The sequence below is a fragment of the Silurus aristotelis genome, assembly GCF_946808225.1.
Source record: "Silurus aristotelis genome assembly, chromosome: 12".
NCBI classification, from domain to species: Eukaryota; Metazoa; Chordata; class Actinopteri; order Siluriformes; family Siluridae; genus Silurus; species Silurus aristotelis.
Genome location: NC_139585.1, coordinates 6,682,700 through 6,698,558, shown reverse-complemented (window position 1 = coordinate 6,698,558; position 15,859 = coordinate 6,682,700). Strand labels below are relative to the sequence as shown.

Genomic DNA, 15,859 nt, shown 5'->3' with positions numbered 1-15,859 from the left:
TCTCTACCCCCCTCTTTCTTTTCCTCTACTTTTGACACGCCCACTTCTACCTTCATTTTTTTTTTATCATTCTCTCTCTCTCTCTCTCTCTCTCTCTCTCTCTCTCTCTCTCTCTCTCTCTCTCTCTCTCTCACACACACACACACACACACACACACACACACACACACACACACACACACACACACACACACACACACTTTTGCACAGAGCCGCTCATCAATGTGTCACCCTGAATGGGAGGAGGATCAAAGTCGTCTCCAAAAGCCATGACTATGAGCATTAAATTCTCGTGATCCTGCTCAGGTGGCTTCATTACTTACGGAAGACTTTTTACACTTAACTTATTATTTATTTATTTATTTATTTATTTATTTATTTGCATTCTGTAAACGCTATAGCATGATATTCCATGTGGTTAAAATGGAATATCATGGAATAAAAATGGAAAAGAGTAGATATTACTTTAGGATTCCTCATCTTTGCTGTAGGATTTGGGAATATGTGTACAGTTATGAAGAGGTATTTGATCAGGATATAAAAGGATGTTTTGAAGATTTCTTTGAGGGAAGAGTGAAAATCTGGGGAAAAGCCTTAAAAAAAATGAATCAAAAGAAAATAATGACTCCGGTGTTAAATTAAATGTTATAAAAAATAAACAATCAACTGAACTAATAAATCCTCTATGGAATTATATTCTATTAAATTATGCAGTTAATATCAGTCATATTTTTTTATTATTTTTGTTTTTAATATTATTAATGTAAATTTTGAATTCAATTAATTAAATTCATTTAAGCCAAAAGTTTAGCTGAACAGATTGAAGCTACTCGAGCTGGAGGAATAAAAATATATAAACACGATGATAAATATGAAGCTTTTAATGGGTTTTAACAGCAAATCAATTTTGCTGCAGTAAACTGCTAAAGAAAAACCTGATTTTAAATAATTAGTTTGGCTGATTTTTCCAGTGTCTTGTGAATAGCATTATAGACCAAACAACTTATAGGGAATTGTTTTTGTGGAGTTTTATATTATCAAATTAAGTAAAAATGTTAATACAGTACTGTATACATACAATAGCATAGAAATAAATCTCCTGCTTGTGTCTTAGGGTTCTGGCTAATCAATGGATCAAATCCACGCTTCTAGCTCGACTAGCCACTCTATTGTCCCTAGGAGTACATTTCTTCACTGGATGTGAAGGATGGCCTGAAATCCCGTCCCCAGAGTTCCAGGGATATATACTGATCTACCACAATCTGGACCAGGACAAATTAGTACTTGCTGAGGCATTTTATATTTTGTGGTTGTGTATTTATTGTCCTGAACTCGACTGTATTTGCACTTTTTTTTGTTGTCTTGTGTACTGTGGTCCTGGAGAAAACATTTTGTACCTAATTAAATATATAGAGGAATGAAAGTAAAAATGACTACCACTTTTATTATTAATTATGACTTATTACTATAAATTGATATAAAAATAGATGTTAATACAATAATAATTTCTTTGTTTTTTAAGCCGGAAGTAATCATTACTGGGGTACAAATCATACTACAACTAACAATAATAATAGTAATAATAATAATGGAAATACAATTTAATTAATAATTTCTGTGTACATAATACCAGTTTAAAAATTTAAGATATTTTTGAATAACTTTTAAAGTATTTACTTATAAAAGATGTCAGTATATATTATACTAGACTATATTAAATATGTTCTTCATTGACTTTGTGGTGTCTTCTCACTCCAGACACACACACACACACACACACACACACACACACTAGCAGAACAAATTGAGGACTAAAAACTGAAGCTCTTCCGCCCCCTGCTGCTCATATCAGATATTACATGAAACAATATACAACATAAATATTACAACAGAAACATCAGCACACTGAGCCACGGCCACTTTTCTTCCCCTCGGGATCTCTTTATTGGATTTTGGAATGTATTTACAGAGTCACAGAGTTGATAGTGGAATTCTAGTGACAGAGACGAAGGATTGAACATCACATGGTGCTCGGGGCCCTCTAAACACACCCTGAACACACCCACAAATAGTTTCCCAAAAACAAATAAAAATAAATTTTTAAAATAAATAAAACAAAGCCAGGCCTCTTAACATTGAGGTGTACATTTAAAGCAAGTTTGACCGTAATTAAAACAAGGAACATGTCTGAAAACAATTTAGTGCAAATTTCCTCATACTGTGACACAAATACACACCACCGGCCACTTTATTAGGAACACCGCAACCTTCATGCACTTATGCAATATACACTAATCTCTTAACCATGATTCAACTCTTTAGTGTAAAACATTTAGCATAGATGAAGGTCAGGAGCTTCAGGTAATGTTCAGTGCTCACGGTTTTAGAACAGAAAATGATCATGTAGTTTAATCCTTAATACTAACTTTTTTTCCCAATCCTGCTTTCAATGTAGTGTCGGATTGTAGTGTCAGATTTCTGTTCTTGATTCACAGGAGAGGAACTCGATCCAGTCTTCATTTGGTGTAGCCAAATCTTCATTATGGTTTAATGTATTCTACATTTCAAGATGTTTTTCATAATGGTTGTAAAGACTAGTAATTTGAGTTACTATAGCCATTCTGATGTTTGACATGAATGTTACCTGAAGCTCTTGATCTCTGCATCGCTGCCAACTGATTGACTGATTGAATGGATACTCCTATGAATTGGAAAATGTACAGAGAATACATTTATTTAAATTGTCATTGCGTGTATGCATTATCCTACTCTTTACATACATTACACATACACTGATATCTTAACGAAATCGGTTTTGAGAGCATTATTATGGCCATCACATATTTAGGAAATGGTTTGGAGATGAACCGAGTTCACAGAGTGTTTCGCTTACACTGCAAATGCACATGGTGGCGCTTTAGTGTCAGTTGGGTACATTATGAATTTAATGCTGAATCACTCACAAAGTTTCTGTAAATTTCTAATCCAGTCCTTGTGTATCTTCGAACAGATCCCATATATTTCATTTGACTCTATATTATGTACTGTGAGCTTTATTCTAATCATCGTGCTTCAGAAATCCAATTCCCTTTCATTACATTTCATTCTTTTCCCCCACATACACACCACACATACAGTGTATTTACACATCCAGAAAGGATTCGCAGCGTTTCACTTTTTTTTACACATTTCGTTATGCTACAGCCTTATTCCCAAACGGATTACATTCATAATTTTCCCCAAAATTCTATTAACAATATCCCATAATGACGATGTGTACAAATAAATTCATTAAAAACAAAACAAAAAAACAAGTATTCACAGCCTTTGCCCTGACACTCAAAATTGAACTCAGTTGCATCCTGTCTCTACTGATCACCCTTAAGATGTTTTTTACAGCTTGATTGGACTCCACCTGTAGTAAATTCAGTTGATTGGACATGATTTGAAAAGGCACACACCTGTCTATATGAGGTCCCACAGTTACAGTGCATGTCAGAGCACAAAATGAGCCTTGGAGTCCAATAAATTATCTGTGGACCTCTGAGACAGGACTATATCGAGGCACAGATCAGGAGAAGGGGACAGAAAAATTTCTGCAGCATTGATGGTCCCAATGAGGACAATCATCTGTAAATGGAAGATATTTGAAACCAATAGGACTCCTAGAACTGGCTGTGCGGCCAAACTGAGCGAACGGGGAGAGGAGCCTTACTCAGGGAAGTGAAAACTCTGAAAAAGCTCCAGCATTTCTCTGTTGAAAGAAGAGAACCTTTCAGAACAACAACCATCTCTGCACTCCACCAATCAGGTCTGTATGATAGAGTGGCCAGGCAGAAGCCACTCCTCAGTGAAAGGCACATGACAGACCGCCTGGAGTTTAATAAAAAGTTCCCAAAAGACTCTCAGACAGTGAGAAGCAAAGATTTAACTCTTTGGCCTGAATGCTAAGCGTCATGTCTGGAGGAAACCAGGCACCGCTCATCACCTGGCCAATACCATCTCTACAGTAAAGCATGGTGGTGGCAGCATCATGCTGTGGGGATGTTTTAGGCGGCAGGACCTGGGAGACTAGTCAGGATAAATGGAAAAATGAATGCAGCAATGTACAAAGACATTCTTGATGAAAACCTGCTTCAGATCTCTTTGGACCTCAGACTGGGGCGATGGTTTATCTTCCAACAGGACAACGACCCTCAGCACAAAGATACAAAACAATCTTCTTTCATGTTGTAATTATTGGGTATTGTTTGTAGAATTCTGAAGGTCCCCTGGTGGTCTAGTGGTTAAGATGCAGCGCTCCCACCGCTGCGACCCGGGTTCGATTCCCGGTCAGGGAACCATCCCCAGCCACTCTTAGTGCCGGTCCCAAGCCTGGATAAATTGGGGAGGGTTGCGTTAGGAAGGGCATCCAGCGTAAAACATGTGCCAAATCAAACGTGCGGAGGATCCGCTGTGACGACCCCTAACGGGAGAAGCCGAAAAGAAAGTTTGTAGAATTCTGAAGAAAGTAATGAATTTAATTCATTTTGGAATAAAGCTGCAACATAACAAAATGTGGAAAAAGGGAAGTGCTGTGAAAACCTTCCAGATGACTGCACACATACGCTACACATCATGCCGCACTCAACACATCACACTACACACATACACACTATGCTTCGTTCACACACGCACTACATGACACTTCACACGTGCGCACTATACATCACGCTTCACTCAGACACTACACACACACACACACACACACACAACACATACAAAACACATCACGCTTCACACATACACATCATGCTTCACACACACACTACACACACTTCACATAACAATTCACTCACACACACACACATCACACTACACACACATCCCACACTTCAATGTGCACACTACATTCACACTACTCACATATGCTTCAAATCAGACTTCACTCATGCAAACTACACAACGCAGTACAATTTTACATTCACTAGTACGCACCGCACTCGCACTTCACACACTTTTGACATCAGACATTATTGATACACACTACACACTACACATCACGCTTCACTCACACACTACACACAACTACAGATCGCCCATTCTCCTGTTTATTTACATATACACACACACACACACACACACACACACACACACACACCCCACACACACACACACAGCAAGTGGCAGAGTAGCAAAAAACTGTTTTAACTGTACTTCTGATCCTACACTGGGTCACAGGGGGAACCAATCTTAAGGGGCACAAGAAATAGAGCTAAGCACAATTGCACACTACAGACAATTTGGAAACCGGAGGTAATGGAGAAAACCCCAAACCCTGGAGGTGTGAGACAAACATGATAGCAACTATTATTTTGTATTGCTGTTGTTGATAACATGTGTTTTTTTTATTTTTTTAGGCTGGATGTTTTGCTAAAGCGTGCCAACCCTGGTTACTGATATTAGTGCTATTGTGTTCATCTCATTGTTGAAGGAAAAAAACACTAAAAATGCTGAAAATGAGCTGCTGGATTGATTGAGAAACGGCATCATAAAGGTTTCAATCACCGATTACAGGGTCATACTAATTGTTCCCTGGATATTAGCATAAGGTAATTGTGATAACCTGCTTTAATAAGTTTTCTTTCGTTTTGTTTCAAAAACTGCTGCCAAGAACATATACAAATTAAAATAAAAACAAATAAACATGTTATAAAAATAGCTGTAGACTAAGTATCTGGACACCTGACTTTTCTTCTTCACCAAACTGTTACCACTAAGGCATACAACTGTATTTAGTTGAACTAGAAGATCCAAACCTGTTCAGGCATGACAATACCCCTGTGCACAAAGCCAGCTCCATGAAGATCTGTTAAAAAAGGTTTCGACTGGAAGATCTTGTGTGGCCTGCTATAGAGCTCTGACCTCAACCACATTGAACACCTTTGGAATTAATTAGATGCTGACTGCACTCCAGGCCTCCTCACTGCTCTTACATCAGTGCATCAGACTTTATTAATGTCCTTGTGGTTGAGCACAAACTTCAATGAAGATTATAATAACAGCAAATAGAGATGAATTGTGGAATGAGCTCTTCAAAAAGCACACAGAATCAGTATTGTCTGGTGTCCAAAAACGTTTGCCCATATAGTATATCAATATCACGTGTAACTAGACAACCAATATATAACTATATATTTGTTTTTTTCGGGGAAAAATAAATAAAATAAACATAAAGAAATTACAATTAAAATTAAAACCTACAAAGAGCTGAAAAAAACCCCTGGGTAAATGTAAAATTAGTGAAAGTGAATGTTTTTACATTTTTAGATGACCATTTATTCTGAAAAGGTACTCAAGTGCTGTAAATGTGAGTGAGATAAATGCAGTGTATCGCCACACATGCCTACTAATGACATGCATCCATGTCTACACACCAAACTGCAGCACATCGCACATCCACTAGAGAGCAGTGTGTAAACAGAGGTGTGAGGATGTGGAAACGATCCGCAGAAACGTCTCCTTGACGTTTAAGGTAAAGAGTGCTAATTTCACTGTAGGAGAGGAGAGGAGAGGAGGAGAAGAGAAGAGAAGAGAAGAGAAGAGAAGAGAAGAGAAGAGAAGAGAAGAGAAGAGAAGAGAAGAGAAGAGAAGAGAAGAGAAGAGAAGAGAAGAGAGAAGAAATCCTAGCAAGCGACAAAATCGTCTCAGTGACGTTTAAGGTAAAGTTTGCTTATTTCACTGTAGAAGAGAAGAGGAGAGGAGAGAAGAGTAGAGAAGAGAAGAGAAGAGAAGAGAAGAGAAGAGAAGAGAAGAGAAGAGAAGAGAAGAGAAGAGAAGAGAAGAGAAGAGAATAGGAGAGAAGAGGAGAGAAGAGGAGAGAAGAGAAATCCTAGCAAGCGACAAAATCGTCTCAGTAATGTTTCAGGTAAAGAGTGCTAATTTCACTGTAGAAGAGAAGAGAAGAGAAGAGAAGAGAAGAGAGGAGAGGAGCGGAGAGGAGAGGAGAGGAGGGGAGGGGAGGGGAGAGGAGAGGAGAGGAGAGGAGAGGAGAGGAGAGGAGAGGAGAGGAGAGGAGAGGAGGGGAGGGGAGAGGAGAGGAGAGGAGAGGAGAGGAGAGAAATCCTAGCAAGCGACAAAATCTTGGATAAAGGTGAATTGCTCATGTATAAATCTGTAAAAAAAAAAAAAAAAAAGGATGAAAAATATTACATTAGAACACCAAAATGTTAATTGTTTAAAAAAAAAAAAAAACTCCAAAATACCTAAAAATATATATATATATATATTGTATGAATAGTTTGATAATGAGAATCGTATCATATATAAATGTTATGGTATTTTGTTTATTTCCAGTTCTCAGGGTTCGTTGGGTTTTCTTCTTAACAACACACATTACAGAAATACTCTGCACTTATTTTGAACAATATCTACACTCATTTGCATAATTCCAGATAAGAGGATTACATAAGCTTTTCTAGTAGAATTCCAGCTATGATTTTAGCATTTAGGATTACCGGGATCTAGCGTACTAGTTTTTACAGCCATAATGATGTTATATTTATACCACTGTGCCAATTCTAAGAACGTAAATGTTTGTATTATTGGAACAAATAATTGTCTTACTGGATCCTCTTTTGTTTTTGGCAGCATCTTTGCACTATAGAATTGTTTGTAGATTTGATGTAAGTGACTAACAGGAGATCCCAAATGATAATAATAATAAATAATAAATAATTATATATAAAAATTAATAATAATAATAATAAATTTTCCACTTAAGAAAATTTATTATAATTTGCTTTCGACATTTAATTTTCTTGATATTTATCAAGAAAATACAAAACAGGGCCATAGTTGGATTGGTAATGATGCATTGCAATGCAGGTGTGAATGAATGTATTTGTGTGTGTTTTGGGGTAATTTGAAAACAAAAAAAATCGAATTATTTGCCTCGATGTTTCGTTTAGTCAGTTTAACTAACTGTGTTTTCCCACGGACCATTATTACTGACGCACCACACGCTAAACTCTGGAGCGCTCTGAACAGGTTAACACAGAAGACTACAGAATAAAAAAAATAGAGGAACGGGCAGGAAAAAAAACGAGGAACGAAGAGAAGATTCCAAAATTTCATTTATATATGATTTTTTTAATTTAGATATTTGTATTTGCATTTCAATGTCATATGGCAATTAAATGCACTCAATGGGTTTAGTTTTCACAGATTTCTAGTGTGCAATTTCAGCAATAAAAATGTTAAAAAGGAAACAAATTACTTGTTTATTTTAAGAGACCAGTCCTATTTTCTCTTATTATTGCTCTTTAATAAAAAAGAAAGTACTTCTTATACCAATACTCAATTAATCGATGGATAAAACGGTAATATTCGATTGCTGCAGCACTAATGCAGTGCTTGTGTCGAATTTCAACCACCTTCTGCATGGTCTATTCAGAATCCCTCGTGACCCTGACCAGGACAAAGCACTACGGATGATTATTGTCTCCTCTACCTCATTGCTGTCTTGTGCTCTAACATTACACACATTATCCATCCACACACACTCACACATTCACAACATATAATACAGCACATATAACCAGCACCAGAAACTCCCACAGGGTATGAACACATCAGCCGACGCCGTACTTCACCTACCGATCCACACCGATTAACACACTCCTTAAGAACATCAGATTGAAAGATTTTCATAACAGAGGCAGTGAACGCTGCATTCCACAAATCCGCAAACACCATGTATTTGGTCTGTTGTTACCCATCCCGAGGCATCCTGAGGTTTGGCCAGCTCCAGTCACGTCCCACCTCGTGAAGATTATGGACCTATGGATGATCATGGAGAAGTAGATGCCGAGTGTTTAAAGGCCCTGGCATGGAGAAGCTGATGCTGGATCTATGATGATCACAAATTGTTCTGTATTGTTGAAAGATTTATGACCAAACTTTTGATGTCACCCATATGAGGATGGGTTCCCCTTTGAGTCTGGTTCCTCTCAAGGTTTCTTCCTCATATCATCTAAGGGAGTTTTTCCTTGCCACTGTCGCCACGGCTGCTCATCAGGGACAAACGCACACCATTCACCTTCACTGTTGTTTTCTGTAAAGCTGCTTTGAGACAATGTCTGTTGTGAAAAGCGCTATACAAATAAACTTGACTTGACTTGACTTGACTTACTCTAATAAAAAAATAAACACATGTATCAAGGTGGGAATGGGATTTAAAATGACACGCTGTCCATAATTTGGCATTTTTAGTTGGTCTTTTCCCTGTGTACCCCGGTTTGTACAGAAATTTACAAAAAAAGAAGAGAAGGAATTATAATATACAGATAACAAATTAACATATTCATAAATAGAGTATAAAAATAAATGAGACGTGTCATTAAACATTTTGGAGGCGACATCTGACATCTGGCAAGTGTTTTTCTCGATCAAACATGGCTTTACAAGTGTAATGGTGTGTGTCTGTCTTGTGTGTGTGTGTGTGTGTCTACATTGTTATAAAGAGTTTGCTTATAGACACTCTATATATATTTGTATATGTATATACTAATATTCTTCCTATTCTCAGTTCACAAAACACAGCTAAAGCTGATATGTGAAAAGTAAGTGGGAAATGTGTTTTCAAGTCCTTTGTATGAGTGGATGATGAAGAATGGCAAGAAAAAAAGGCATCTTTTACCTCGATTTATCAGACATGCAAAGACTCGACTGCTCTACCTCCGTGTTGGGTTTATTATGAAACACAGTAGATTACAGTAATGTACAAAAATCACACGCTCCTCTTCCTCTTCCTGACGAAAGTAGAGGCGTGGGGATCGTGGCTCTGATGTCCTACACAAAGAGAAACAGGAACATGGGGACCTTACAATGGAAAACTTGATTGGCATGGGCAATATATATGAAAAAGCAAAACTTATAATGAATAATTTACGTTCAAGTTCAATGTCTTATAATCGTTTCGGTTATTTAGTATTGAGTCATGTGACTTATATTGTAGCCGGTATTGGATGTCACCCTGAGAGCTTAAATTTTTCATTAATATGTTGCAAAAGAAATTCAGCTGTAAAAAAAACCCCAATAATTTCCTGTAACATTCTATCTATCTATCTATCTATCTATCTATCTATCTATCTATCTATCTATCTATCTATCTATCTATCTATCTATCTATCTATCTATCTATCTATCTATCTATCTATCTATCTATCTATCTATCTATCTATCTGCCTGCCTGCCTGCCTGCCTGTCTGTCTGTCTGTCTGTCTGTCTGTCTGTCTGTCTGTCTGTCTGTCTGTCTGTCTGTCTGTGTCTGTTATTTTACAATCTGTAAATTGTTGTGTATGTGAGGAATAAACTCAGGAATAAAATCAGGGAAAGTTATTAGATTTTATATTTTATAGATAGTTGTTTATCTATATCTATTGAAAAGTAGTTCCTGGTCACATTTGCTTGATAGTTGTGGTTCCGTCACAAGCCCCCGTCCCATTTGTCTCTCAAACAAAAAATCTATGTCAGTATATCAGTTTACAGGGAAACCACCCTCCAGTAAAAGATGTGATTTTCTTCTAAACCAAAACTCCAGATTTCCATGATTGCTAAAATAAAGTCTCCTAATAATGTCACTGCATCAATAGTTATACATTTTGCTTTGTTAAATGGAAAAAAAAAACAATTAAAAGTTATAGTTGAATTAAAAATAAGTAAGAGTGTTTGTGTATTGTGTACAGTGACAGTGTATTTATTATAATTAGCACATTAACATGAACCTATTGTCTGTGTTACAACTGGGATTACTTTATTATCCAAACATCACTGACATTAAATGTCATTCTCAATATATGGAATATTCATTCATTCATTCATTTTCTTCCGCTTATCCGTAAATATATATGGAATATGTTATATTTAATAATATAGTATATGTACAGTATATGTTTACGCTGGGATTAAAGTGTTCATATTTTGCTTAGAAATTGTAAATGTTTTAAAATATTTTAAATAAATAACCGATATTCTTTATTTAATCACTAAACTAATCATTAGATCACTGAAGTTTTTATTGTCACTGGTTTTACAAACATTACCCTCAATCCCAAAACACATACAAAAAAAAAAAAAAGAACTTACCCAGCATCCACTTGTTTAGAACAAATTCTTGCTTTTCTGTAAATAAAATGAAAAACATTTTTTTTTATATATACAGTATATATATATATATATATATATATATATATATATATATATATATATATATATATATATATATATACACACAGTATATATATATATATATATATACACACAGTATATATATATATATATATATATACAGTGAGGAAAATAAGTATTTGAACACCCTGCTATTTTGCAAGTTCTTCCACTTAGAAATCATGGAGGGGTCTGAAATTGTCATCGTAGGTGCATGTCCACTGTGAGAGATATAATCTAAAAAAAAATCCAGAAATCACAATGTATGATTTTTTTAACTATTTATTTGTATGATACAGCTGCAAATAAGTATTTGAACACCTGAGAAAGTCAATGTTAATATTTGGTACAGTGGCCTTTGGTTGCAATTACAGAGGTCAAACGTTTCCTGTAGTTTTTCACCAGGTTTGCACACACTGCAGGAGGGATTTTGGCCCACTCCTCCACACAGATCTTCTCTAGATCAGTCAGGTTTCTGGCCTGTCGCTGAGAAACACTGAGTTTGAGTTTCCTCCAAAGATTCTTTATTGGGTTTAGGTCTGGAGACTGGCTAGGCCATGCCAGAACCTTGATATGCTTCTTACAGAGCCACTCCTTGGTTATCCTGGCTGTGTGCTTCGGGTCATTGTCATGTTGGAAGACCCAGCCTCGACCCATCTTCAATGCTCTAACTGAGGGAAGGAGGTTGTTCCCCAAAATCTCGCAATACATGGCCCCGGTCATCCTCTCCTTAATACAGTGCAGTCGCCCTGTCCCATGTGCAGAAAAACACCCCCAAAGCATGATGCTACCACCCCCATGCTTCACAGTAGGAATGGTGTTTTTGGGATGGTACTCATCATTCTTCTTCCTCCAAACACGTTTAGTGGAATTATGACCCAAAAGTTCTATTTTGGTCTCATCTGACCACATGACTTTCTCCCATGACTCCTCTGGATCATCCAAATGGTCATTGGCAAACTTAAGACGTGCCTGGACATGTGCTGGTTTAAGCAGGGGAACCTTCCGTGCCATGCATGATTTCAAACCATGACGTCTTAGTGCATTACCAACAGTAACCTTGGAAACGGTGGTCCCAGCTCTTTTCAGGTCATTGACCAGCTCCTCCCGTGTAGTTCTGGGCTGATTTCTCACCTTCCTTAGGATCATTGAGACCCCACGAGGTGGGATCTTGCATGGAGCCCCAGTCCGAGGGAGATTGACAGTCATGTTTAGCTTCTTCCATTTTCTAAAGATTGTTCCAACAGTGGACCTTTTTTCACCAAGCTGCTTGGCAATTTCCCCATAGCCCTTTCCAGCCTTGTGGAGGTGTACAATTTTGTCTCTAGTGTCTTTGGACAGCTCTTTGGTCTTGGCCATGTTAGTAGTTGGATTCTTACTGATTGTATGGGGTGGACAGGTGTCTTTATGCAGCTAAGGATTTTTTTTTGGAGATTATGTCTCTCACAGTGGACATGCACCTACGATGACAATTTCAGACCCCTCCATGATTTCTAAGTCGGAGAACTTGCAAAAAAGCAGGGTGTTCAAATACTTATTTTCCTCACTGTATATATATATATATATATATATATATATATATATATATATATATATATATATATATATATATATATATATATAAAAAACTGTGCTTAAAAATTAATAATCCTTCATACTGCTAATAAGACAATCAGTGGCTTATATACACACACTATATACACAAAGGTTTGTGGACACCTGACCATACAATTTGTATGCACTTTTTGAACTTCCAATTCCACATTCACAATATTTTTAAGCAATAATAACCTTCAACCTTCTGGGAAGATGTTTCACTAGTTTTTGGAGTGTTTGTGGAGATTCTGGCTCATTCAGTTAGTAATGAGTAATTAGTGAGGTGTTAGTAAAGTCAGCCAGGTACTGATGTAGGTGTGGTGAGGAGGCCAGTGCAATTACTGTGTGCCTCCAAACATTTTTGGAGAAGAACCACATATGGCTGGAAATTACTGGTGTCACAATCACTATCTTTCTCTCTTTTTGTTATTTTACATTTTTGTATTTATTTTATATTCTAATAAGGTACATGCTGGCAATTCTCTCATGTGTAATAAATTCCCGTAAGTTTAAATTTTCCATATTTCCAGAAAAAAAATAGATAAATCCAACAAGCCAAGCTAAAAAGCCAGACACAACTGTTTCTCCCTCTGTATTTTGTTGTATACTTCGATCCTATCAATGAGTTTAGACACACCTGCAAAAATAAAGGATTGTTTTTCCTCTGTTTAGTTTTTTTACTAATTTGGAATAATAGTGAACACATTTAAATGATGTAATATTTAATGTATAATTCTCAAAAGTATCCACAACAACACTTCACACTATCAATATAGCATCGACCAACTTATTTAAAAGCTTGAGCCAAGAAGTTCTTTTATTTATTTATTTTTTAATATTATGAAAGAATTGGTTTTTAATCACTGTTAAACTACTAAAACTGATTTTGATTCAGAAATCAGTGTGTACATGGGCAATAATATCTCTATTGAATCAAATTCCACAAACAATACTTTTTAATTAAAGCTATAAAATATTAAATATATGTTAAAATATATATTTAATGAATTTATATATACTTAAACATGTAGAATCAAGCTATTGACTAAATCATTGCTATTTTTTTCTACAATTTGCTTGTAAGCTGGTGACGGTGCTGCTCCTGTTGTACCACATGGCAAAGTAATATTCTGAGTAAATCTTCCTTCTTCTACATCTACTCCATATTCTATTATCTTATACTGTATATGTAAAGATGCTGTGACTAACAGGAAAAAAAATAGATGTCTGTGGCATCATTAGCATTTAAACGTACACATTTCTGACAATATGGAGAAGACCGTAATGTCTAAACTTTTAATTGGAAATATATTTCTAGGGAAGAGATGTACTCTACTATATTTTTTACACTGCCCCTGACATTTCGACTCGTATTGACAGAACCAAGCTGGGATTGACTATCTGTACATGACACACTTACCAAAATTACAAGTAAATCTCTGAATCTCTGCAGTTCCTAGTGTAAATGCTTCAGAAGACCAGAGAACAGAAAAAACACACACAAAAAACAGAAAAACAGAGCAAATCCCCCCCACCAACAAAAAGAAACAATGCAGAACATTGCAGGACAGATACAAGAGAGAGACAAACACACAAACAAGGCCAAGCGAAAATGATCAAAAAGCTTTCACAGAAAGAGTAAAAAAGAAAATGCTGTAAAAAAAATAAATCAAACAGAAACGGACATAAAACCTCTGCATTTGGGTGATGCTGAAGACATGAGCTTAGTCCACATCAAACAGATGATAAAACAGTCTGTTGAACACATCTTTGGGGCTGACCTAAATATAAAAGGCACATAAACCTGCAGGGCTGCCGAGAAAATGTTCCTGCATGATATTGGCATTAATGTCTACAGCAAGTCCTGGTTAGAAAGCTCCTCATGCCCCAGGACAGTCAGAGATAAGCAGGGTGTCATACGGGTCAATTAAAAAAAAATATTAGAAAGAAAAAAAAAACAATTCAAGTAGCAACAAATATGGTATATAAGGGCAGAATTTGATAGTAGGGAGCAACTATGGAGCTAAAGAGGCAGTAGCGGGGCAGCAGAGAGGCAACCTAGGCTAGCAGAAGGGGCAAAATGGATTGTGGATGGTTATACAGATATGATTGAGATGGGTGGTTAAATGGCCGTCTCCAGTCTTTTAAGGAACTTTACCTTCTTCTTCGCCTGTAATAGCTCTTGGTAGGCACTGGATCGAATGAATCGGCTGTATGAGTCGCTCTTCATCAGCTTGTAGATGTGCTCCTGAAGACGAGGAAGAAGAACGAGAAAGAATTTATGACAAATTCACAGCCGATCCTTAGAACTGCACACTGCATATTGCTTTAAAGTCATGAAAATTATTAGAGTACAAAAATGTAATTATATTGTAATCACACAAAGACAGGGGGATTACAGTCTGGGGCAATGGAAAAAAAAATAGGCAACAGGATGTGGTATAGAGTGGCTGGGAACAGTAGAGGATAAACTGAGCAATGAGGGTGCATATGAGGACACAGGAAGTGAGTGGAAAGCACAGTTACAGCTATACAAGGCATTGTGGTGAAGTAAGTGGCAAAAAAGCAATATGTGTCAATAGTGAAAATAATAGGACAATTTTGACCAGTAATGGGCAACCTAGCATAGTAGGGGGCCAAGTGGGAAGCAAATTTCAGCAGTAGGGATTTCAGAGGGCCTCTCCTTGAACTGCCACCTTAACGTGGTGGAGGGGTTTGAGTACTCGAATGACCCTAGGAGCTATGTTGTCCGGGGCTATATGCCCCTGGTAGGGTCTCCCAAGGCAAACAGGTCCTGGGCGACGGGTCAGACTAAGAGCGGTTCAAAACTTCTTATGAGAGATACTACATCAGGGACCGTGACGTCGCCCGGTATGGCGCAGCCGGGGCCCCACCCTGGAGCCAGGCCCGGGGTTGGGGCTCGTATGCGAGCGCCTGGTGGCCGGGCCTTCCCCCACAGGGTCCGGCCGGGCTCAGCCCGAAGGAGCGACGTGGGGCCGCCTTCCAGTGGGCTCACCACCTGCAGGAGGGACCGTAAGAGGCCGGTGCTAAGAGG

The 15,859-nt window shown here is 37.4% G+C and overlaps 1 protein-coding gene across 10 annotated transcripts in view; it reads right to left on the bottom strand.

The window, feature by feature from the left end:
• Window positions 1-9,235: 9,235 nt before the first annotated feature.
• Window positions 9,236-15,859, bottom strand: part of rgs7b (regulator of G protein signaling 7b) — a gene marked incomplete at its 3' end in the record, with an annotated part of 180,621 nt that continues 173,997 nt past the window's right edge. For 6 of the 10 annotated variants that reach the window (XM_083556596.1, XM_083556594.1, XM_083556598.1 and 3 more), the window contains one exon: window positions 14,927-15,052. In XM_083556596.1, coding sequence (XP_083412722.1) covers window positions 14,927-15,052 — 126 coding nt within the window. Of the gene's footprint in view, window positions 9,832-11,127; window positions 11,164-14,926; window positions 15,053-15,859 lie in introns of those variants that run through there. The other 4 variants (XM_083556595.1, XM_083556601.1, XM_083556603.1 and 1 more) reach the window with 1 other exon arrangement.